A 26004-nucleotide genomic window follows, 5' to 3' on the forward strand; every position below is an offset into this window, starting at 1 on the left:
TCAACTCCTAGACGTTTAGGTAAAATATGCCCAGTCAGCACTGCACTTGTTGATAACAAGCAGCATGTCCTGGCCTACACACAGCAGAAACTGACAACATTTATTATTACAAACAAGGACAACACTCTACTAAATTCAGGCTTAAGAACAGGTTCAGACCTGCTTGGGGATCAAGAGTTCTTGCTCTGGTCCTCGCAGCTGGCACCTTGCTTGCCGCTTGGTCACATGCACCGCAGCCCTGGTTCTTTAGGAGCCAGCTTCTTCACATTTGACAGCTGGCTGCAGTGAGTGGTACTAGTAAAGCTCAATTATTATTATTATTAATATTATTATTATTATTATTAAACAGGATTTATATAGCGCCAACATATTAGGCAGCCCTATACATTAAATAGGGGTTGCAAATGACAGACTTTTACAGACAGTGATTCAGGAGAAGAGGACCCTGCCCCGAAGAGCTTACAATCTAGTAGGTGGGGGAATTTACACACAATAGGATGGGAGAATTTGTAGTGGTGGGAAGTAGTGATGGTTTCAAAAGACAGAAGAAGATGGGCAAGTTTGAACAAATGTGTTTTGAGTGCTCTTACCGACCCTATTGATTCCCTAAGGTGCTGCAGCTCAGGGAGGGTACATGTAGGATTTCCTGAGAGGCAGTGGTTCCCTGGCATGGGCAATCAGTACATGCATTACAACCTCATGGCCAGTGTGAACATAATACATTGGAAGAGTACTAAAGTTCTTCACTAATATGGTAAAAGGAATCGTTATTTTGGGTATGCCTACCCCAAAAATAAATCATAGAATAGAACTGAAAAAGACAGAAGGGTTTTTGGCATCAAAAATGTGCAAATGCTTTTTACTATGAAAAACATAACATACAAAACATATAATAGGGCATCAGTACAATGTCAAAATAATCCGGCCACTAGGTTTCACTAATTGGAGTACAGTCTAACACAAAGTTACCTTGGACTTATTGAATGCCCAAAGTTGTAATAAAGTCCATCAACTAACATCCAAACTTTAAGTTGCAGCCGTCTTAAAGTTTAGAATCCGACGCGTTTCACCAGAGAGATTGGCTTCCTCAAGGGTAAGACAAGGCTTGCAGAGTAAAGGATGCACTACGGGTTGAAGAAGGGTTGGTAAACACTAAAGTTAGTAGCACAAAAGACTGCATCTCAGCAGGTTCCTTCTGGGATTCCAGAGGCACGACTGAGCACAAAGCCCAGTTAATCTATTAGGCACAGGGTTTGGATTTCTTGACAGAAAACGCCAATGGCTCCGCCTGGCGGGGCTGGTTTGCACTCCACCAATGTGAACATAACCTAAAGGGTTAGTTCACTCAAACGTCACATTTAAGCCATAAGGGGTGCCTGGCTCATAATGCCTGCCTTTTGATTCTTCTATGTCCTGGGTGTTCCCATAGTGATATCTCTTTGACAAAATTCCTGATTCCTGTCCACCTGGAAGTTTTGAATGCCCCTGTCCACCCTTGTGTGTCTCCATCTGTTACATTCTCCAAGATATAAAATATAAAGCAGGGAAGATGAAAGCCCTTCGGAATCAGGTATGAAGACCTGAGATCTCAGCACAGAGACTTTGCCAATAAAATATGGGATAGAAGAAGCTGTTTGGTAATTTACTCTCCATCATTCATATAATATCACCCAAAATTGTAATTTTACTTCTTGGCAGATGCTAGGATGGTCAATCGTCCACCAGTCTCATATATCTTCCGCCTGCCACATCTTCCTATTGTCATGAAGATGTGCACACAAAAAGGGTCTGGGGCTTAAGCAGGATTGGTGCTGAAGTGTTTGGTGTGTTGTACTGCATAGGAAAAGCACAAGTTCACTTTAAACTTGTGTTTGGACTATAGTATAGAAAATGCCAGGTAGACCAGTTTTATTGGAACAGATGGGAAAAGGTTAGCTGACATTACCTGGCAGCTCTCTTGTGCTGGAGCTGTATTTGTAGTACAGATTCTCCCCATGGTCAGAGCCACTGTGCTTCAGTGTCCGAATAGACAGTAGATGTTCAGCCCATTGCTGAGCGGACCGGGAGAGATCGCGACTCAGCTGAAGAGGGGGCGCTCCATGCTTCTTCCTGTAAGCATTGTGGGCAGACACAAAATCCCTCTCAAACTGGCTTCCTTCAGCACCTGAATGACAAATACAGAGTCACAAATAAAATTCTTTAAGATCAGAATCATTGACGTGTATAGTGATATATAGTTACAAATTTTCTCTGATCTTTATATTTTTGTATCAGCCACGTGACTTAACCCTATTGAGTACAAGCATAGTCAGGGAAATTACATTTTTTTATGAGACCAGAGAGATGCAAGGTAACATAAATAATAAAAAATATTACACCAAAAAAAGGAAGTTGGATTTGTTCGCCATAACAACTAGTCAGGTTTGGCAATTCTTATCTTCTCTCCAGTATTATTTAATCAGCCTGCCTAATGCTGGCCTGTTTCTGAAAAGGCTGTGTCTGTCTATGGTGGACAGACCCATAATGGGCAAACATGAATGTCAAGAAAAGACTGAATTCTTGCAGTAATTTCTCTGCATATTTCAGGATTTACATATAACTTGACAATTTATGGTTTGAAGTTACAAGTTATTCCACCAGTGTTAAGGAATATGCAGCAATTCATAACATTAGGTATGATTTAATGCTCCAGTCCTTACTGGTTTATTGCTGCCCATGGCAGAGAAAGCTATTAATATTGTGAATACCAGATGAAAATGTTTGGTAACTGCAGCCAAGTACAGTCAACATATTATACCCAGACCTGTTCTAGTGTTATATGGGATTATTCCTAGTTTTATACAAATTTTATTTGGGGTTTAATATACTGTAATATTTGGAGATGTACCATGATTTGGTCCAGATTTGCACATGAAAAGATACTATGATTTGTTCTAGGTATTTGCATGGAAATGTACCTTGATTTGTTCTCGATTTTTGTATAGATAAAGGAACTGTGATAATCCTTACATACATTGTAACATACCATTATTTGTTCTAGATTTATTAATAGAAATGTATAATGATTTGTTCTTGACTTGTAAAAGTACTAAGATTTGTTCTAGGTATATACATGCAAATGTGCCGTGACTTTTCTGCGGTTTGTACATGGAAATGTGTCCTGTTTATTAAACATGAAAATGTCCCATGATTTGGTATACTTTGACATATAAAAGTGTGCTGCGATTTTTTCATGTTTATTAATATATATTTACATGGAAATGTAGCAGGATTTATACCAGTTTTATACAAAAAAAAACATAAATGTTTCATTATTTTTTCCATTGTTTTCCATGTTTCTTTATATCTTTGAAATGACAGTCTGCAGACAGATTACAGATGTTCTTGGCTCTCAAGTGAGGTAGCAGAAACATCAGTAACACCCTGCAAACTTTTTTGACTCCATGATCCAGATATGGTGCTCCCCCACTTCATTCCGTTCCCCCGAGACCCTGGCAGCTCATGAATCACTACATTGTACTGCATGGAATCCTATGACTGCTGGAAGACTAACATAAAGAGGTCAGTTCTCTTCCCCCATCCACATTGACTTACACTCATTTTTATCATGAGACTGATGTCCCTGATCAGACTTTATTTTTGTGTTGTCTAGAGCAACCTCTCAGCGTTAGATGAAGATAAAGAAAAATTTTTAGTAAAAACCTCCACCCAATTCTTGTGAATATACACTGGACAATTGCAGGAACAGATATTGCACTTTCCAGAGGAATATCTGCAGGGGTCATTCTGTATTGACCATTTGCACACATATATGCTGGTGATCATTTTAAATTCTAAAGGATCAGTCTCCATAACAACAAGACTACAGTGAGATCTTCCTATAATAATTCCTGACTTTGTTGCTGCCCCCCTGGAAGATTTAGGGGTTCCTGCGTACATATGTGTGTTCCAGTTTTATCTATTACATTTTCTATATTATTAAATATAATCAATAAATAAGGAGTCTGCATTGAGAGAACCCTTCATAATGGTTACAGCAAGTGCATAGACCTGGAAATTCACTATGGAGTTCTGACCAATAGAGTTCTTGGGGGACTGTTAAGCTACGTACACACGTAAGACTTTTGTCAATAGAAAAGATCTTTGAGACTGAAGGATGCATGAACGGGCGCTGTACATACAGCACCGTTCTGCTCTATGGAGAAAGATGCATGAACGGGCGCTGTACATACAGCACCGTTCTGCTCTATGGAGAGGGGGGGGGGGGGATGAATGAGCGAGCAGTACCCCACTGTGCTATCCCCTTCACCTGTATTGCAGTTTTTCATTGTTCATGAATCTGCCAGGATGGATACATGAATGATGTATATTTATTATAAAGTATAGGTCAGACACAGCTTTCATTCCTAGCAGGAAGTCAGGAAGGAAAGTAAAGGAACAAGTGATTACACTGTCTGACTTAATATATTGTACATCTAGAGAACTGATCAACCTTGTACTCAGTCAATGAGAAGATTTCTGTATCAGGCACAGGGGAAAGGAACTCCTAGGCTTTACTACAGATCCTGGTGCTTCATAGTCATCTTTTGGGCATGGATCTCTCACAAGCATCTGACCAAGTATCAGTATACCTAAGCTGGTATAAACATGACACTGCTCCTGTGATCCACCCTGTTTAGTTCAAAACCACTGGATCACAGGAGGTCAAGACTAATGCCGATGCACAAGGAAATAATTATAATGTACTTTAACCTTTTTAACCTTGTACTTTAAACAAACTATTGTGAAAACAAGTGAACAAATCAATAAAACCTGCTGCCAACAGGTGAAACTTTGAAGCAAATAAAGTTTCCAAATACATAGTTTGGAAAAACATTGATCTATTAGTGTTTTTCCCAAAAACCTAAAAAAAAGTGGTCAATAAATGTACACAGGTTAGCAACTGATTTAAATGCTGCTAGTTCACTAGTTGTATACTATTTGAAGCATATGAAATGTCTAATACTATAACCACAGAGCATGGTATCCTTACCCTAGGCTCCATGTACGTCTTTATGTTTCTACAATAGGAGTCATGAGTACCTATTAAATACATTAGATTTGGGAAATCCTCTAGTATTGGTACTCTCTCACTCAATTTAGATGTGGACAATTAGCCTTGAGGTTAATGTGCATGTGATATCATATTTCTCTTTACAAAACTAATATTAAGTGGGGGACAGGGGGAGGATTCTACAATTGGTAGACTAAAAAGACCTGATCTTACCTAGAATTCCAAATCTAGCAACATGGCTGAATTTATTCATGTCCATTCTTGGTATTTACTTCCCTTTAGGTTCTGATTACACAGCTCAAAAAAAAATTTTTTTCACTTGCTAAGGATTTTTTAATATATTTAGTGTATTTCGCTACATTTGTGGTGAATATTCTCATCAAAATCAGAAAAGAAACATTACAGAATTTGTGAAACAAGCATATCTTGCAAAATTTGGTATTAAACAGCTGGACCAAGATAAGTATCGGGCTCCCCAAATGGTATGCAAAATTTGTGTAGAGTGTATACGTCAGTAAAAAAATGGAAAACTGAAAAGTTGGAAATTTGGTGTACCTTTGGTATGGCGGGAACCCAAAAATCATCATAATGATTGTTACTTTTGTGCTGTGAATGTAAAAGGTTTCAATCGTTACAAGAAAAACATAGGGAGTACCCTGATTTGGTATCAGCAAGATAACCTGTGCCGCACGATGCTGATGTTCCCATACCAGTGTTCACTACACTCCCTGATATTCCTGTATCCGACATGGAGGATATACAAGGTTTGGAGTGTAATCCAGGAGTTAGCAGTGGAAGTGAATATAAAGTAAGTGTTTCATCAAACCAGCACTTCTCCCAAGAGCTCAATGATTTAGTATGTGACCTAAGTCTGTCAAAACAAGCATCTGAACTTTTAGCATCCAGGCTAAAAGAATAGAACTGTCTAAGACTGGAAGTTAAAATAACGGTTTATAGGACAAGAGAGGTGACACGCCTACCATATTTCAGTGAAGATGGAGACTTTGTGTACTGTTGTAACATCCCGGGACTACTAGCCCATATGGGAGTATCAGAAAAACTGTACAGAAGACTGGCAACTTTTCATAGACAGTTCCACTTGAAGTATGAAATCTGTTTTACTGCATAATAACAACTGCTATGCATCAATTCCAATTGGTCACTCAACAAAACTTAGAGAAGAATATGAAAATATCAAAATGGTCTCACAAAAGCTTTTCCATCATGATCACAATACTTGGACAGCAAAGTGGATATAAAAGTACCCATGTTTCATCTGCTTGTGGGATAGTACAGCAAAGCAGGATCACTGGAAAAAAAGACCGCCTCCAAGGGAAAACATGAAAAAAGGTGCAGCGAACATTAACGAGCCAATGGTTGACAAAGAAAACATCATTCTCCCTCCACTACACATAAAGTTGGGATTAATGAAACAATTTGTTAGAGCTCTGAACATGGACAGTGATTGCTTCAAATACATTTGTAGATTCTTCCCTGGATCGAGTACTGAAAAATTAAAAGCAGGAATCTGTGATGGAAATGTGATTTGGAAACTGATAAATGATTCAAATTTCACAAATTACATGACCGATACTGAAGCTTCTGCCTGGCACGGCTATGTCATGGTTGTTGAGAACTTCTTGAGGAACCATAAAGCACAAAACTATGAAGAACTGGTACAAAACTTGCCCTTAAACTTTAAAAATGTGGGTGTTACTATGAGCATAAAGGTACGCCATCTCCATAGCCATTTGCAAAAATTTCCAGAAAACCTTGGCGGTTTCAGTGAGGAACAAGGGGAGAGGTTCCATCAAGATATAAAGGTGATAGAAGAAGGGTATAGACACATGATGCCAGACTACTGCTGGAGCCTTGAATGTGATTGTCCTGATCATTAGCAAGTATTTCAAAAATGTATTTTGTGTATGTAGATACATATACTATTTTTTGCTTAATTTTCATGTTTCATTAGTTTTCTATGAGGTTATTATTGAGGTAATTATTTCAAAAACTAGAGCCAATTCTGCAAAACCAAAAACATATTTGGAATCTGTAAATCAAACATACCCTAAAATGACTTTAATCTGTTTGGCAAAAAAATGTTTGTTGACCAGTGTTATCATCAACACTAAGAAGTACTTTATAAAAGCCAAGGTTACCTCCTAAAAGAACTTGGGGTTGCATGACATGACCCATAAAAGTACTTTGCCTAATTGCTATTGTTTCCTAACAGATAAGCTGGGGATAGGACAGCCAGCAGCACAGATCCTGCTTCCACCTTCCTACATGTCACCAACCTAAACAACGCAATTAAAAGCACAGAACATTTATGTATTTCAAATTCTTACTTGAAGTAAGAGTCCATGCCCTAGAAGAATCTTACTCCTCCTTGCAGGTCGTAGTCTTCTATTCTTTTATGAATATGCATTGTTGTACTATCTGTGCAGACCCAGCTTTTCTAACCCACCCCATACCTCCCTACAACATACCACCTATTCATTCACCTGCTGACCTCCAGTCAAAAAATGGTCAAGTATCATCTACATTTTAACATCCTTACAACTTGTATGGGTGCCTTTAGGAGTTGGCCTCTTGTTTCTGGCTGGGAAACATTGCTTTAAAGCAGCCTTTCTCAGCTGTTTTACCCCTGCGGAACCCATAAAATCAATTTAAGGTCTCAGAAACTCTTGCTAAAGGCAATTTATTGAGGATTAGTGGAGAAAAAAGTCTTTTAAATTTGTGGAAAGGAAGCACCTCAACAGTGGTGGCTACAACTTACCTTTACACACAACTAAAACAGCTGACTCTACCCGGGGGTTGGCCACAGAATTATCCAGGCATCATCCAAGTGGAAGTCTATCAGCCTGGCTGGGAAGGGCAGCTTTAGAAGCTGTAGCACTGCAGCCGCCCCTGATGAGGGCAGATATCCAACTGTTTAGTTACCTTGTACACAAGGGTTCTCCTACTTGCATTCCCCGATATAGCACAAATAAAGGGCACACAGCCAGCCACCCCTACAGATAACATTGCACATAACATTCCTGGGCACTTCTTTATATAGAGTAACTGTATAGTGTTCTCTTTACCACTGAAAAACAACACATGCCAGACTGCTGTGTCATAGCCAAGATAGGAAGTGCCTATAGTATCCTTTTCTCAGCATGTCATCTTGAGAATTCCAAACTGAAAGAGCCAGACAGACCCAGCACTGTGCAGACAGTCCCAGGGGATCTAAGAACTAAGCAAAATAACATTTCTAGAGCAATCCAACAGGAGAATCATGCGTTTCATGATTTTTACAGTAATGTATAATTTGTCAGTCTATCAGTTTTGTATTGATATACTTTATGGTCTAAAAATGCAATACATATATTAAGTATTTTTTCAAATCAGAATCTTTTATTGCATACCTGTCATTTCAGCAAGAAGGTGGATATATAGGCTTCATTTCATATATTTATCAAGTTAAAATCTACAGTCAGAGGTAGACTCCTCCTCTTCCCTCCACTTCCATGCCCTCCATTGTAGTTTCAGTCAGAAAAAGCATGTCTAAAAGCAAATAGCTTCTGCTTTTCTCTCTGTTTATAAAGCCCATATTGTGCTGTAATAGGCTGGAGGCAGAGAGGTGACATAGGATGTCAATAAATTAATCAAGAAGATTAGGAACTATGTGTGTCACCTGTCTAAAAGGTGTGGAAAATGTGAGTAAACTATTAGACTGGCTGTACAGAATTACAAATCATTCAGCAGGTAAAACAAAACACATATGTATTTCAAATTGGTCTTTTAATAGTTGGACAGAGTTTGATAAATCCCAAAAGCCAAGTAGATAGTAAAGTTATACACTTCCAGTTTTTAACTGTTTAGCCACTGAAAAGCAAAGTATGCTGGGTCTATAAAGTCTCTGCCAGTAGCAGAACTGAGTAAAAATTACCCCCCCCCCAAACTCCTGAGTGGGGTTTGTGGTTCTGTTCTGCAACTGAAAGAACAGCCTACGGTTTCTCATTCCACAAATCCAGCTCTCTTAAAAGGAATGAACCTGGTCAGTCTGATGCATTAACAGTTCATGTAAATTGTTTGTGCTGTTTTCTCTGCCAATGACAGCCACTGGAATATTCTTGCATAAAATCTAATGACATCACATCTGAAGTGACGATGGATAAGGAAGCATCTGGATGTGTGGCTTACTGATCAGTCTTAAATGAACCTTATTACCAATATATTTCCAATAATCTGTCAATATTACAAGATGATTGTATATAAATATACTCATCAAACCGGGAGAAATACAATCATACAGGATGCAGTTGCACCTGTTGAAAGGTTTGTAAAGGAATACACATTCTACTATGATCCCCACCCAACCTTACTATGTCACATGGCTGTACAACACAAGATTGGTGGGGACAATAGTTGCATACATCAGCTCTGGCTGTCAGAATACATTCCCACTCTCTAATACCATCTTTCATGATTGTTTAAGAATGGATAAAACCTTTGTGATGACAACTAACTGGAAATGAAAAATTTTCATTGACATAAATTATTCTAAATATAACACTGGTCATAGATAAGGGAATAGACAGATATTCAATTAAATAATTTGTTGCTGGCATGGGGCAATTTACAATCAAAAGTTTAAGAAGTTCGTCAGACCACAACTTCACCCAATGCCATTGCATAAAGTTGTGAGCACCATCTGGCCTTATCTCCGGATCGACATTAGGAAGAGGCTGGCCGTTTAATTTTATCTTAGCTCTCTCTCTCTCTCTCTCTCTCTCCCTCCCCCCTCTCTCTCCCCCCTCTCCCTCTTTCCCCCCTTCCCTCTCCCTCTCTCTCCCCCCTCCCCCTCTCCCTTTCTCTCTCCCCCCTCTCTCTCCTCCCTTTAAATTAACCAACCCATCTTCAAAGTTCAGATGGGTATGGAGGGGAATAAAGGAAAGTACAACGTACTGTGTGATAGGTAAAGGAACCTTCTATAGCCCCCTTTGCTGTATTTACCTCTAGATCTGCGGCGAGAGAAGCAGCCTCCCATCTCTTGCACTTCCTAGAGGCAGCAGACTTGTCCCTGGCCGGCCTCCTCCGCTGAGTCACATTGCCTGGCTGTAGGATGTGCAGGCTGAGTGCTGCTCACACTCAGGAGGAGGGGAAGGGACTCTCCCCACTACAGACTCTGAAACTGGATTCCCAACAGCTGCACCACTTACCCCTACTGCAGGACAGCACATCTGGCCGGGGTAACTGTTTGTGTGCTGACAACAATTGCAGCAGTGTGATACCACCTTCTGCACCTCATTTCAGGTGGGTGTGACGGTTTGTGTGCCAAAGACTCTCTATGCCTTTTGCCCCCTTTTCAGCACGAAGGTGTGTTTTTTTAATGCACTTTTCAGTTTAGTTCCTCTTTAATGTATGAGGGGGTACTGAGAGGTCCCTGGCTTTGCTCCCTTCCACATGAAATAGAAAAATGAGTGTGGGCCATATGACAGCCTAATATCTTAGTATATAACTGTGCAAATATGAGGTCTTTGCGATTCTTAAAATTGTTTTTTCTTGTAGTGAGAAGCTGTGATGGCAAAAGCACAAACTAGTTTCACGTCGTTGGAGTTAAGAGCCGTAATGAAGTTTTTGTTTCTCCAGGTAAAGTCAGCAAAGGACATTCACACTGAGATGTCACAAACACTGGGGGAGAAGTGTCCTTCCTACAGCACTGTCAAAACCTGGATATCTTGTTTCAAGACTGGGCATTTCACCATTGAAGATGAGGCCTGCAGTGGGCGCCCCCCAACCTCAACTGTCCTGGCAACCTGCAATGCTCTCCATGAGCTGATTATTGAGGACCGGTGACTATCCGCAAAAAAGATAGCCCAGATATTTGACATCTCACGGGAGCGTGTTGGGTTTGTACATACGTTTTCAGCTCAATTAGATGGTATTGTCTATTCTATATTGTCAGCTTATGAATGGGGTCTGCAGAACGGGGAAGGCAAAGTCTTTATGCCCCAGTGTGAGAATTCACAGTCGGGCTCTTGCATCTTAATTCAGCCTGATTATTCACACACCCTCCTTCTCTACTATAAACAAGAAACAAAAAGCAGTTTGTATGTTTTCCTGCCTATGGTTCCTTCCCAGCAGTGTCCAGGCCAGACTTGCAGGGGAAGGATCAGCTAATTTCTGAGACATACAAAGATGTGCAAAGTCCAGTAACAGCAACAGGATTACACCTAGAGGCAAGTAAGACGAAACGCAGTGCAAAGTTGAGCAAAGGGATCCTTTTGTTGCAGGACAATGCACCTGTGCACACGTCCAACGTTGGTGGCTGCCAAATTGAACACCCTTGGTTTCCAATTGGTCCACCATCCCCCCTACTCACCTGACCTGGCCCCTTCGGTCTATTATCTGTTCCCAAATTTGAAGAAACACCTGAAGGGGCAACGTTTTGAGGACATTTCTGACGTCAAAGATGCTGCTGAGAGCTGGTTTGTGGGCCAACCAAAGGACTTTTATTTGAACAGTCTAGAAAAGCTGCAACTACCCTGTACCAAGTGCATCAGTTTCAGGGGGGAATATGTTGAATAAATGTGTTATTTCATAACTCCCCTGAGAATGAGGGGTCTGCAGAAAGGGGATGGCAAAGTCTTTGTGCTCCAGTGTGAGAATTCACAGTCGGGCTCTTGCATCTTAATTCAGCCTGATTATTCACACACCCTCCTTCTCTACTATAAACAAGAAACAAAGCAGTGTCCAGGCCAGACTTGCAGGGGAAGGATCAGCTAATTTCTGAGACATACAAAGATGTGCAAAGTCCAGTAACAGCAACAGGATTACACCTTTCGCAGGCCCTGACCTATTTGTGAGGTCCCACTGACACAACCCCTGGAACATTGGGCCTGATTTAATAAAGCTCTTCATGACGAGACCATAGACTATCATGAGAGAACTAGATCCAGCAAACCTGGAATAAATCTGGTCCAGGACTGAAAATATTTGCCAACTAATAGAAAATTATTTGTAAGAAATTCATTCCAGCTCTGCTACATCACCCAGGTTCTCCCATAATAGTCAATCTTCTCCAGAAAGCTTTAATAAATCAAGCACATTGGCTCAATTACAACATTTCCCTGATAGCATTGTGCATGTGGTAGCGGTCAAATGTTTAAAATCAGTCATTTTTATTGCTGATTCTGCTCAATTGGAAAAAAAATTTCCCTAGTTCCTGTCTTGCAGACATAACAGGAAGTGGGAGAAATACTCTGTTGGCATATTTCCTCTCAACTCTGTTTCAGTGACAGCTAAAAACATATTGGATTTCCTATCATTTTCTGTTCCTTTGACAATAGTCACCAAGAATATATATTTGCCCAAGATAGCAATAAAACTGGGAGGTTCCAACTCTTACCAACCCTATCAAAAATTCTGCTTAAATTAGGAAAAGGATAAAAACAGTAAACTATAAAGAGTGGAATTACGTGTTCAAGGATCCTGCCTTAATACCCCAAATTCTGAATCATTTGTGGGGCTCTGCCAAACTGATGTGATCATAAAAGGCCAATTTCTCCCATGTTACACCACTTTGGCTGGGACTGGTCTGTGTAGGGCGACCCTAGGGTCTGCAATACATTTTTGATCATCACAGTTGTTTGCCCTTTTTTGCTTTCTGGCTATTTTCTTTCTTTTGGGGGCAAGAGAACAGTCAGTCAGCATGTGTGTGCTGTGAAAACAGAAGCATATACCAGGGCTGGTATTTTAGAAGAAGTGCTAATTAGAGCTCATATAATCTATTACCAAAAAACACTAAATTGCTGGATGCAAAATAATTTTCATAGGTCATTATCACTCATCATTGTTCTTTGCTCTGCTCTAAGTGTTAATGCTGTCAGGGAACCCCCTGCCGAACAATTTAAAAAATACACACAAAAAAAACCATGGCAAAGCAATCTTAATGTAAAAGTACTAATTACACATAATTTGCCTTATGATTTGCATCATTTTTTCTCCTAGATATTACCTGCCAATAATTATATTTTTCTCTGTAACCTCACTGATTTTTGTTATACGGAAATTAATTTTCCTTATGGCTATAGGATAAAGCACTGTTACTGGCAATTATTATATGCAGACCTGCCATTTCAGTACAAATTATGGATATGATCCTGTCTTCTCCCTCTCACCCTGGAAAATAATTGGTTAAGGTTACCTCTTTTTCTTTCTTTACAGAAATATTATTTCTTTCATATTAGCTTTGTAAAATAACAAATGCAATAACTTACAGGGTAGAAAAATAATGAAGTGTAGTACAATACAATTCATAGTTAATTGGTATACAAAGTTTGTGGCAATTTATATCAAGCAGGGGGACTATAGTTTTTTTCTATCAGCAGTCATGGATAGCTAGTGAACAGTGGTCCAAAGGACAATGTCCTAGGTATTATATGCATAGTATGCCAGGTGTGCCCCCTTCCCTAAAGATGAAGGGATGTGGTCAAAAAAACAAGGCAAACAATTGTGTGCCCTGTTCCTGGGTGACCTTTGGCCACCAAATGGGGATCCTGCTTTAAAGAGCACAAGCAGTTATGAATAGAATGACTAGAATCCATGCCCATGTTGATATGAGTTGTCTAATACGGAAGTAGCAGATTGTAGTAAAATTGCTTGTCTATGGTCATCAGTATGTAATGTTAGCGCTATGTCTATATATCTTTTTCCTGTATTATAAAAAATGGGTCTGAAATGGGGTTCAGAGTAGGAGAGCAGAGGAAAAAAAGAGAACTGTTACATAACTTGTTTGCACAATTGATACACTGAATTAGGTGTCAAAATGTCAGTCCTTTCACCCACAACAAGAATGTGGAAATAAATTCACAAAAACTGAGTTTGGAGTTAAGTTTGGAGGATTGTGTGAAATGTGTTATATTTAGCGGTGTTCGGGAGATGAGCAGCAGATGGTAGCTTTCTCCTCTGACTGGCTGAACATGTGTGTTAACTCCAAACATTTTTCTATCTTTCCTACCCCTGAATTTGCAAACATGTCACTGCTGTCTGCCTATGGCCCCAGCAGCACCTCTAAAGGTTCTCAGTACTCATCTTCAAGTATAGACCTATATATACATTTTCACATATAATGTACACCTATGAGTTATGTATGTGTAATGTATCTGTGTGTATGTGTAATTCTCCTATGTCCTCTGTGTAAATTACCCAATGCCGAGGGTTATAGCATTATGGTATACTGCCACTTCTTGCATCACCTACATTAAATTGTATTATGAACGAGAGGTCTTATGCAGATGTATTTAATGCACCATAAAACTCACAATAGGTTGATATTTCCCTACTCCCTTGCTGCTAACTATACTTTTTACCTTTACTGTCCCTAAATACCTGGCATGGCTGGGCTTCCTCTATGTATCAGCCACATGCCACAAGTTAAAGTGAGGGTTGGGTGTGTTAGGCAGAGATGTGACTGCCTGCCTGGGTACCATTCACAGTGAACCTTTCACTGTGCCCTGAATGGACAAGGTGACAAATAACCTTAACATTACAATCAGGCAGATGTTTAAAAAATAGGGTTAGCTCAAGGATCCAAGCACATTAAAATCATCCCCTTCTCACCTGTTGAAGTGGCTGAAATAGAATTTTCATTGTTGGAGTTCTTTTCTGCTGCTGGTTCCGTGTTGCCTGCTGATTGCCAACGTGACTCAGAGGCGTCACTGTCTGCAGTTGGTTCTATTCCAGCAGGCAGAACATTTTTCTCAAAATAGCCTGGATTGGTAATGTTCCCTGCTGGGCTGTACTGGGCAATGACAAAGTAGAGCCGCTTGCCATCTGTGGCCACCCCATAGCCAACCTCCTTGGAGTCTTTCCACACAACCTGGGTGAAATGGCCTAAAAAAAGTAACATTTTATTTTCATATGTAAAATAAAATCTACTTTTTAAAGAAAATGGTTGAATATAAAAAATTACGTATAAATTACAATGTAATGGTATAGTAAAGGAGAAATGCTAAACCCAGAATAACAAGGTTGCATGTTAGCCCATTGCAAACAAGGTTACTCCTGACTTCCTTTGTGGGAATTCACTTTAGTCCATAGTCAAGAAGCTAGTATTTTCAGGTCAACAATGAAATCCTGTGTATCCTCCCAGTAATTGAATATGAGTAATTTAGTATTAGTGATGGTAATCATTTAAAAACAGTTCGAAATTCAACCACCGGGTGTCACTATTGTACAATAGTATTCAAAAATGCTAAATTAATTTGGATCCATTGCAGTGGGAGAGTTTAAAATGTGGTAAGCCACATTTTAGTGATCTGTTTGTGATTCAATAATGCAAAATAATTCTCAAGTCACTGTCTATTGCATTAAAGCATTCTTTTTATTGTGATCACAAAAAATTTTAAAATATGACCAAATAAAACGTTCAAATGACCCATTTTGTGCTTTGCACTATACTGAATAGTCCTTTGGAATGTGGCTCACATTAAAGATCCTGTAATCCAAAGCACAAAGAATAGGTGCATTGCAGAAGGCACAATAGCACATACTTTGTGCCACACATGCAAAAATACACATATGTAAATAGCAGGTGCAATGCAATCGGTCCCTACACTGAGCAAATGATAAATGCAACTCTTTCATCTTTCCTTTTTCTCCTTTATTCCTGGTTCCTTCCTTAATTTCTTACTTCTCTTACTGCTCTACTAATCCTTCCTTCCTTATATGGGGTTAAACATACTCTGAATTCCCCTTACCTGTGTTGCTGGAAAAGCCGGGTCTGCTGAAGTTGTAGTTCTCAATCTCTTTGTACCAGCTGTCCACTGGTTCATTACCTAAATATAAAAGAAATACTTAATTTTTGATATTTTGTAATATAAATAAAGTTTGTCATACCACTGCAATGGATGGGGACTGGTAAGAGCATAAGTCAAGCTTTTGTACCTGTATGTGTCCTAGTTTCCTAGTTGTGGATATTTTCTGGTGACTACATAGAAAGTGAAGGGAATGACCCCATTTGAAATATGGCAATCACTAACAAACTGGTCAAGATTCTTAGGCCTAATACACACAAACGGTTCTACTGCTAATTTTGTTTTCAACCACCTGGTCTAATTCATTTTCTAATCAGTAACCAATTAATTGAAAATCCCAAAACACAGAATACATGTGAATGGTATTCTACCCTTCTAAACCTGGGGTGGGGATGGAGGGAATAAGAGGACACAAGGGGTCTGTTCAAGTTTTCATTCACAAGACATGGTTTATACTTACAGCTGATATTTACAAACAGATCCGGTATGTCCATGCCTGATTAAGGACCCAATGATGTAAGCAATTATTAACAATTACAAAAAAAAACTTTATTACATTAATTATTCATACATTTATCTGCAAGGCCCAGCTAAAAAATATAATGCTGCAACCCATTAAATATTTATAACCGTGATGACTTTGGTATAGAGAAAACATTAGGAATTGTCTCTGACATTCTATTGTAAAAAGGTTTTTTAAATATTGCACATTTACTATTATTATTTATTACATTTATCATTTATTTTGTTAAGATCCACAAAATATATTTAATGGACAAACTAGATTGTAAAATATAAACTGTCATTCAGCAAAATGTATTATTAAATTGAAAAAGTTTAATATATTAGTTAAAAATGGCTACTGAGAATTATCATTTTTAAGTAAGATCAAAACCACTGCTTGTGATTCCTTCCAAGAATACTAATTGTCTGGCTTTCATTCTCATGCAGTGGCTTCAGCTCTTTCAGGCACTGATAGCAGATTAGCAGTTCTAAATTCACTCCAACTTTCTAATCAGCACGCTTGTTCCAGGTTTATGAAAATATTAATCACAGTGACAGACAGGCAGGCAGCATTTACAGAAATAGGTCAACAATGAATGTCCATGAAATATTTACAGCATAGGAGTCCCCCAACACCATACATAATCGTGGCACCCAATGCTTGGATCTGTGTCATACCTGTGCCACATTGAAATGAGTTGTGTGTGACACATTGTGTAACACATTCTGGGTTTGCTTGGTCACCCTGGTTCACCCATGGTAGTCTATCCTCAGCCTTGAAGAACTTTATCAAATCAGGCCCAATACCTGCAGTGATAAGGGAGTTTAGTGCAGTTGGCATACCTGGCAGATCCCGGGGGTTGGAGGAACTCTTGTAGTATAAGTTTTCTCCCAAGTCTGTGTTGCTGTGCTGTAGGCTTCTTATGGACAGTAGGTGGTCAGCCCACTTCTGAGCAGACTTGCAGAGGTCCCAGTTTATCTGGAGCGGTGGTGATCCGTGCAGCTTTCGATATTTATTGTGGGCTGACAGGAAATCTTCTTCAAACTGTTTGGTGTTGATTCCTAATGGAAATGAAGAATCTATTTATTCAATGTATACTGGTAATTATGTTTAACCTGAACCCTTCATAGCCACCATCCTTCTGAAAAATATGAATCACCTAGCTATTATATTAATTCTCTGGTTTCAACACTTTCTCTTTGGCTTGAACAAGCAAGCAGATCAGGTAAACCTGAGTTAAATCAGGGGGCCTTGAAAGCCAGTATTTGTAGAGAGAACGACCAACAAATGCAGATTGTGCATTTGTCTTTTAGGAAGTTTGTTCTTTATATCTTACTGTGTCTCTCTTACTGTGACAATTTTTTAGATTTTTACTGTTTTGACATTGACTGCTATACACAATTGAGTGAGCATTGTCATTGGCTGTTGTCAGGGGTGGTGCTTTCCCTGATGACAGCCAGCCAATGAAAATGCTCAGTGCTAAGATTGTAGTTAAGAAAAAAAGTTAGCTTTTCGACCATACTGAATCAAGGGGTGTATATATATATATATATATATATATATATCTCAATATTGTACAGTAACAATGACCTATAAATAAAATATTTAAATAATACAAACTGCCAGTTACCAAAAATTACTACTGGAATTGTTCTCCCTAATATTTAAAAATGAACAGGTGAAATTTGAAATAATAATTATTAGTGTTTTCACCAAAGTACAAATATTTGCAAAAACGTTCTTTAATTTGACTTTGTGGTTATGATTTTCCCAGAACATTTAGACAGGGCCATGTTACAGTCTTATCTCGTTTCTGCTTCTCTAACTTGTATGAAGTAACAGTTGTTTTTAGTTTCTTATTTTCTGTTATATGTATATTCTACATTTTTGTGTTGCATTTTGAGTTTTAGTTTTTGTGGTTGGTTTTATGTGAAATTGTCAAGTTTTATTTCCCCCATTTTATTATTTCTCATAAATTGTCATGTTTCTGTGAACTGATTTAATAATCATTTCTCCTACCTATTTTCCTGATGTTTTTGCTTTTTTTAAAAAAAAATACCTTTGCACCCACCAGCATACAAATATATTGTTCTGTGTTACCTGAAGTTTGATATTACTTTCCTTACCTTTTTTATAGATAAGAAGAGAAAACATCCCCATAAAACACTCAGGATAGTGTAATGCGCCTGGGCACACAAACCACTACCGACTCCAGATATCCTTGAATAAGGTTTATTCAGAATGGTACAGCACAGCAAGGGTTAAGTCCAATCAAGCAAGGTACAGAAGGATAAGGCAAAAGCAGGTCAGTAACAATCCGAGGTCAGGTTATGCTGCTTGCTACTGAGGGGTCTCCCTCTGTGGCTGGGAACCCCAGGGACACCGCAGGCTCGCAGGGCGGGTAAGTTCCTTACAGATAGCAGTTTATTGAATCTGGGCCCATATGTTTTTAAAAAGCTTACACTAAAGCACTGCTGTTTCAGCTTACAGTTATCCTTAATAAAGTGAAAAAGGTCCTGCCAACATGACACACTTGTGGCACAAGAAACCATTATATAAGAATAGTTACGAGGGGGGGGGGGATGGGGGAGATCAGATGCAATTCCAAGCCCTTTGCAGATTTGGTGGGTGAGCAGCTACACCAGTATGCTAACTATACTATTTACCCCCCACCCACAACATGCACTGCAGCACACTCCGCACCTAAAATCTTTTCTCCTGTTCACATATATGCTGTAATACGCCTAGTGTACTAATAGAAAGTAAGTAAAGCCCAACTACAATGCTCCACTGCAAATATGGCTACCGCCATGTTCAAATAATAAATACACATTTAAAAAAAATATGCATTTCCTTAAAATAGTCAAGTGAAAAAATGTATATGAGGATTTGTCATACCTTGCTCGTGAAGACGCAGTCCAGCAAACCTCTGACTGAATGCCATGATGACCTAAGTGCCTAAGACCAATATAAAACCAAGATAAAACAAAATAGGAATATTGCTATAAAGCATTTAAAACTACAAGTATTTTTAAACCCCAACCACATTGTTACATTTCAGTGCTGATGTTCTGCAGCCTCTTTGCAATCTCTTCCCATCTGCAAGCATTCTGCATGCACTCTCACAATGGCTGCATGGTATTTTTTAGAACTGGAATGAGAATTTGATCCAGTCAGGGAAATAATAACGTCTCTTAAAAAGGCCAGCGATGGCAATTCTCTCAGGACAGGTTTAGCCCTGTATGCCTTTTACACTAAGGGGCATGACCTACATATTAGTACTTTAAGGGATGTGATTTGTTAGTGATGACCTTGCAGGAAATGTAAATAAAGTAATATGTTATGTAATGTAAATGGTGTTGACTCAGTGACATACTTTTGCAGGTGGCAACATAGCATTGAACCTAAGTAATTCATAGGAAAATTTTGCAATATGAAGTCAGCATATTAGCTAAAGCAATACAGGGTTACTATATTTGCAACAATGCCACAATACTTGAGCAACAAACAGTAATAGCGGTATTGAAAAAGCAACAAATTGGCAATGATAACAATACTTGAGCAACAAATGGGAAATGGTGTCACTACAGGGGCAACATGTTAGTAATGGTGAAATATTTTTGTAACAAATAGGCACTACTGGTAAAGTGTGACAAGACTTGGGCAATAGTGGCAATTAAAAAATTTTGATTGTATACAAACAAACAAAGAGACAATAGCCCCTATGCACAGGAAACAAACTGGAAATAGTGAAAGTACACAGGCAAGAAATAGGCAATGGTGAAAAGATACAAGCAATCAGCAAAAAATGGTCACAGTACAGGGAAACACATGGGAAATGTGATAATATATGGGATCAGATAAGAAATGGTGACAGTACAGGGGCAACTAATCAGCAATGATGAAAAAGCTCAAGCAACAAATGGGAAATGGGAAATATGGGCAACAAACAAGCAGTGGTGACAATAAAATGAGCACAAATTGGCAATACATGGGTAGCATATATTCAATAATGATGATATTTGGAAAAATAACTGGCAGGCATGCCAATGCATGAATACCAATTGGGCAATGGCAGTAATAGATCCGCAAAAGTTGAATGGACAATGAGCTTGATCTGCTCATAAATGTCCAGTGATCATAGCAAGGTGCTTTCCCTGAGTCTGGTACATGTCGGTACACCAGTGTGCAGACTGTAGGGTATTTGGTAAGAACTCCTGGAGACTTGGTAATCATACTTTGGGCCTGATTAATGAAAGCTCTCCAAGTTCGGAGAGGATACACTTTCATTAGAGAACCTGGGTGATCCGGTAAACCTGGAATGGATTTCTTAAAGTCATTTGCTATTTGTTAGCAAATGTTTTCAAACTGGACAAGATCCACTCCAGATTTTTTGGATCACCCAGCTTCACTGGCTAAAAGTGTATCCTCTCCCTACTGCGAGACTCTGGTTGAGCAAAGTGAATTCTGTGTATCTTATGGAGGAGGCAAAAGCCATTAGTCTAGACCAGGGGTCAGTAAACTTTTTTGGCTACTAGGCCAATTTTAGGAGGTCAAGAAGGCACACTAGGCTGGACTCTCTCTCTCTCTCTCGTCCCACGCTGATGGCTCCGCCCCCACCAGGAACGCAATGCATATGGAGGAGAGGGAACGCCCCTGAAAGGAAATCCGTTTCTTCTGCAATGCATACGGAGGAGAGGGAATGTGCCCTTACCCCCTCATGCAGCTCCGGAGCCACGGGTTGCCGACCCCTGCTGGCCGGGATTAGGCGGGATTGACCAGGGGGGCATTAGGCCAGAATGGACTACCGGCTAGGCCGTATCTGGCCTAAAGGCTGGAGTTTGCTGACCCCTGGTCTGGACAATATTGACAAATTCCCTGTGACCTGGGATGCATGGATTATTTTTAAATGTATTATTAAACTATTTTTCCAAAGTGACCACTTAACCCAAAGTTTTCAGGGGTAAAAGAGATGAATCAGTATATAAAGTAAACTTTATCACTGTATGTTATTCTTTTCATGACAGTTGTCTTTTTTTTTTTTTCTTGTTTTGTACATGAATGTTTAAAATCCTGCTCATTGAAGATGTTGATAATTTGAATATATTCAGAGATTTACATTGTAATAATTTATCTGACAAAATGCGATTTTGTTTTATTTCGCTGTGTCAAAAGTGTATACGTTTTTTGAATTATTCTCATTTATTGTTTTGCTAAAAAAGTGTAACGTGTGAAAAAAAGTGCCTCCTTAAGTTATGTCACTCCTTTAAATTGCTGTTCAGAATTTACCATTCTGTATCAGAAGGGCTCCATGCAGTTATCTACATCCATGACCTCTATGTATGTTTTATTACATGTATCAACTAAATGTTAAACATAGTGAATTTTGTGATGTTGTATTTATATTTAAAGTTGTGGTGATATACGAGGGGGTGCTGAGAAGTTCCTGGCTTTGCCCCCGTCCAGATGAAAGAGAAAAATGAGTGTGGGGGCATATGGAAGCCTAATATCTTAGTATGTAACTGTGCAAATATCAGGTCTTTGCGATTCATAAAACTTTTTTTCTTTTAGTAAAAAGCTGTGATGGCAGAGGCACAAAGCAAGTTTCACGTTGTTGGAGTTACGGACCGTCATGAAGTTTTTGTTTCTCCAGGTAAAGTCAGCAAAGGACATTCACACTGAGATGTCACAAGCACTGGGAGAGAAGTATCCTTCCTTTCCCTGGAGAAACAAAAATTTCATAACAGCCTGTAACTCCATTGTCTTGAAACTTGCTTGTTCCTCTGCCATCAAAGCTTCTCACTAAAAGAAAAAAAGTTTTATGAATCGCAAAGACCTGATATTTGCACAGTTACATACTAAGGTATTAGGCTGTCATATGCCCCCACACTCATTTTTTTTGTTTCATCTGGATGGGGGCAAAGCCAGGAACTTCTCAGCACCCCCCCGTATTTATGTTTTTTATTTTCTATGACTGTAGATCCCCTGTTTTCTGAAGAAGATGAGTTATTTCAGCAAAAAACTTAAAAATTTGGCACACCCAAAAAAGGGTTATTCCAGTAGGAATATATCTATTAATGTACATTGTATGTAAATCGTTTTCATCCGTAAGCTGTTTTTGCTTTTTAGCAATATTTAATAAACAAAGTTTTTATTGCTTTGTTGGATGGTACAAAAGATGTTGTTTAATGCCTTCAAAGGTCCCATTGATTGGTTGTTCACACTATATAAATTCTTGTGTTATGTTGATTTGAATTATCAGGTAACATCAGCCTCTATACTGAAAACATATCTTTTCCAGCCTTGGAGAGCTTTCAAAAATCAGGCCTTTTGTGTCTTTAGCTCACTTTCCCAGGCATGTCAATGACCAGACAGGCTGAACAGAGTTATGAATATTCCACTTTATTAAGTAAAAAGTGACCCAGCTGTGCCAAGCACAGATGGCAAACATGGGCTGGGTCCTCATTCTTCAGGACTGGCTCAGTGGGTGAGGTGTGGACAGTGCACCAGACCTTTGCTTGTTTAAGAATGCTGATTACAATGTAAGCAAACAGCCAGCTCCCTGTTTTGCTTCTTATCAGATGTCAGTAGGAGCCACCATTTTCACAGCTCATGAGGAGTAAAGCTGCATACACACGTGCAATTATTGTCGTTGTGTACATACAGCATTGTTCTGCTCTATGCAGAGGGGAGGGGAAGAACGACCGAGCGGCACCCTGCTGAGCGCTCTCTCTCTTCCCTTGCATTAGGATCGTTCGTGGTCCATCGCCAGGGCGGTCGTTCGGACGATGGATGACGGGCGCTGTACACACGCCAAATTCTTGGCCAATAATCAGCCCTGAGCCAATTATCGGGTGAAAACCATTGGATGTGTGTACATGTGCGTACCCCTGGCAGACAGACAACCAATTCTGCAACCTATACAGAGTGCAACAATGTTCACAATAGCTTCCTTCAGTCCTGCAAAACCTGTTTGCAAAAATAACAAAAAATGCTTGTAGTCATCCCTTTAATTGCTTTCTGATCAAAATGATAGATTTTTTTCTTGTCTAAACACCTGCAAACCTGTATCAGGTAAACCTGTTCTGCTCCTTCATTTCTGCGGCACTCCCATAGAAAGGCTAACCTGAAATTTCAACTGGCATGCAGGGAATGATAATATTTTATCAGTGTTTTTTTACTTTACAACTCATATACTGAAATCATATTTTACATCTTAATTATTGTGCTTACAGCATCTTTCCTGGGAAAAAATGGAGGGTGTCATTTTTATTATCTGATTGTGGATATTCCTGGCTTTCACACTAACCCTTTAGCGTCAATGTTTTGACTCTTAACACATCACAGAAGGACACCTGACTTTGCTATGACTTAACTGATCTTCATAGCTCAGCCAAGCAGCTGGCATTTTTTAAAAGAGGTCATCACTGGGAACTCTGAGATTTCACATAGGGAAGATTTACTTTAAAGTGGAAGTAAACTCGCCTTCCTTTGCTCCCTTGGGAGTGCTGACAACCTCAAGTGGTATTTTTCCAGGGTTCAGAATCTTTAGCCATCTAGATAGGTCAGGTTGGAATGACAGCAATTACCAAATTCCTATTTGCTGGACATTTCTTTTTTTTTAAACTCAATAAACTGTTTTCAAGTGTATCTGAAACCAAAATTCTTTTTTTTATGGTTACAGTAAGAATTTTGCCTGTAAAAAAAAATATGGTTACAATAAGAATTTTGGTTTATCTTCTTTGCAGAAACACAAACAGCCTTCGGGACCTGACAATAAAAAGATTGTGAGCTGTACCGTAAACTGAGGAGGTATGGAGGTGGCCATTGAGGATCCCTCCTAATAAAAAATACTAGTTGCCTGGCTGTCATGCTAATACAGTAACATAATAAAGATTTGTCGACAGATAAACATTACATGCATTCTAAGCACTTTTCTCACCTGTTAAATCTTTTGTCCATCTCTCTCTCCCCATCAGAGTCTGGTGAACATCTTACAAGGTCACAAAAACCAGAATTATTTCTCCCACACAGACATGTGTTGCAACTGTATGCAGAGACTGCATTGAGTACACTGGAGTTGTATTGTTGTATTCACCATCACTGGGGGTGGCTGCAGTCTATGTAATGGCCATTGTGTAACCTGGCTTCCTTCCTATTGTGTGTAGTTATTCTTAGCCAGCACTAAATAAATGAATTCTATCAGTGCAATCCCACTGTGTCTGCAGGATGGGTTTATGTAGGGGAAAATCTTGTGGTTTCAGGTTATTGAATTTTTTGTTAATTTATTTTGCATCTATACAATTTTAACCTGTTTATTATTTTTGTTTACTGTTTAAATAAAAACAATATAGTTATCCTTGATGTATAATCAACTGCTGAAACATTACTATATAGAGGGAGAGACTACAAAGCTAGTTGAATATGTAAATTGATTGATTAATTGTTTTGTATGGAATTTTTATAAGTTTTTTTTTTTTATAAATTCATAAGTATGTTATGTTAAGTTATGTATTTTTTATTTTAAGTTGGTCTTGGTCTTAACGAAATTGTTTAATTAGTATAATTTTATTACAATATGATTTATTGTGAACTTTATGTGTATTCAAAATCTTAAAGACAAACATTTGTTATATTGTACAGCCATGACACAAGAGCCCAAAACTTTATGGGTTTGTTTTTATCAAGGAAAGTGAAACAAAGGCCGCTTTATGTCAGACTTTTTCTAACTGAAACTTTGCATCATCTCGAGATCTATCACCAACATTTTCTAGTAAATTGGGCCCCAATTTTTGGAACCTATTTACAGCACAATTGTTGGCCTGTTGAATGAAGGTCCAACACAAGTAGAAGCACAAATTCATTATTCTCAACAACCCCAGTTTAATGAAAATGGTGGGCGAAAATGGAAAAATAATTTAATGCAACATAAGTCACTTAAGCATACTAAAATGAGTTGAAAACCAAATAAAAAGATAAAGTTTGTTTTGCAAAATTGTGAAGTCTCAGTGAACCTCATGGTTATAAGACCATAGACCACACAAATTGGTCTAGATCACTTGACTGTGGAACGCAAGAGCACTTCTTTGCTGAATACCTTTTAACCTTCACCATCCCACCACCCACCTATTCCCCCCAATAAAATCACATATGCAGGAATGGTGCAAATGACCTTCTGGTCGTTTATTAATTTACAAAAAAACTTTAATATCATTTACACATTTAAATAACCCTAAATAACCACTATAGCATAACAACAATAAACATACTAAACCCAAGATAAGTCAGGTGGCAGGTCCTCAACCACAATTAACCCCACTTAAACCATTAACCCGGGATCTGCGTTTAATTGATAAGTACCAGGCTCCCAGGCGCAACTCCCCCGCCTCTGGAACTCTATCAACCACGCAAACCTCCCGCTATTAAACTCTTTTCCAACAACATAATACCAACTTGGAGACCCCATTTTTTTTTTTGTTTTTTTAATCGAATCTCGTGTAATGTGATCCACTAAACAAAAATCCTGTGCTCGGAGAAAAAGAGTAAGTGCGAAAACACCACACAAAAAACGTGCACTGGGGTACTATTGTGATCCCTCCTCTAAAGAGGAAGGGCCACCCAATTTCCCCAGACCCCCCTGG

At 38.9% G+C, this 26004-nt stretch overlaps 1 protein-coding gene and 1 long non-coding RNA gene across 7 annotated transcripts in view; one reads left to right on the forward strand and one right to left on the reverse strand.

The window, feature by feature from the left end:
* Positions 1-26004, reverse strand: part of LOC140344112 (uncharacterized) — a 62558-nt gene that overhangs the window by 16081 nt on the left and 20473 nt on the right. For 5 of the 6 annotated variants that reach the window (XM_072431056.1, XM_072431050.1, XM_072431051.1 and 2 more), the window contains exons 2-6: positions 19262-19321; positions 17206-17424; positions 15802-15879; positions 14663-14935; positions 1946-2164 (exon numbers count right to left, since the gene is read on the reverse strand). In XM_072431056.1, the coding sequence (XP_072287157.1) occupies positions 1946-2164; positions 14663-14935; positions 15802-15879; positions 17206-17424; positions 19262-19307 (835 nt within the window). In that variant the 5' untranslated portion in view covers positions 19308-19321. Of the gene's footprint in view, positions 1-1945; positions 2165-14662; positions 14936-15801; positions 15880-17205; positions 17425-19261; positions 19322-24305; positions 24374-26004 lie in introns of those variants that run through there. The other variant, XM_072431053.1, reaches the window with a different exon arrangement.
* LOC140344113 (uncharacterized) lies at positions 9987-24858 on the forward strand. Its single transcript, XR_011923491.1, has 2 exons — positions 9987-10354; positions 24112-24858. It is a non-coding gene; the product is annotated as an uncharacterized lncRNA (long non-coding RNA).

Source organism: Pyxicephalus adspersus, chromosome Z (genome assembly GCF_032062135.1).
Source record: "Pyxicephalus adspersus chromosome Z, UCB_Pads_2.0, whole genome shotgun sequence".
NCBI classification, from domain to species: Eukaryota; Metazoa; Chordata; class Amphibia; order Anura; family Pyxicephalidae; genus Pyxicephalus; species Pyxicephalus adspersus.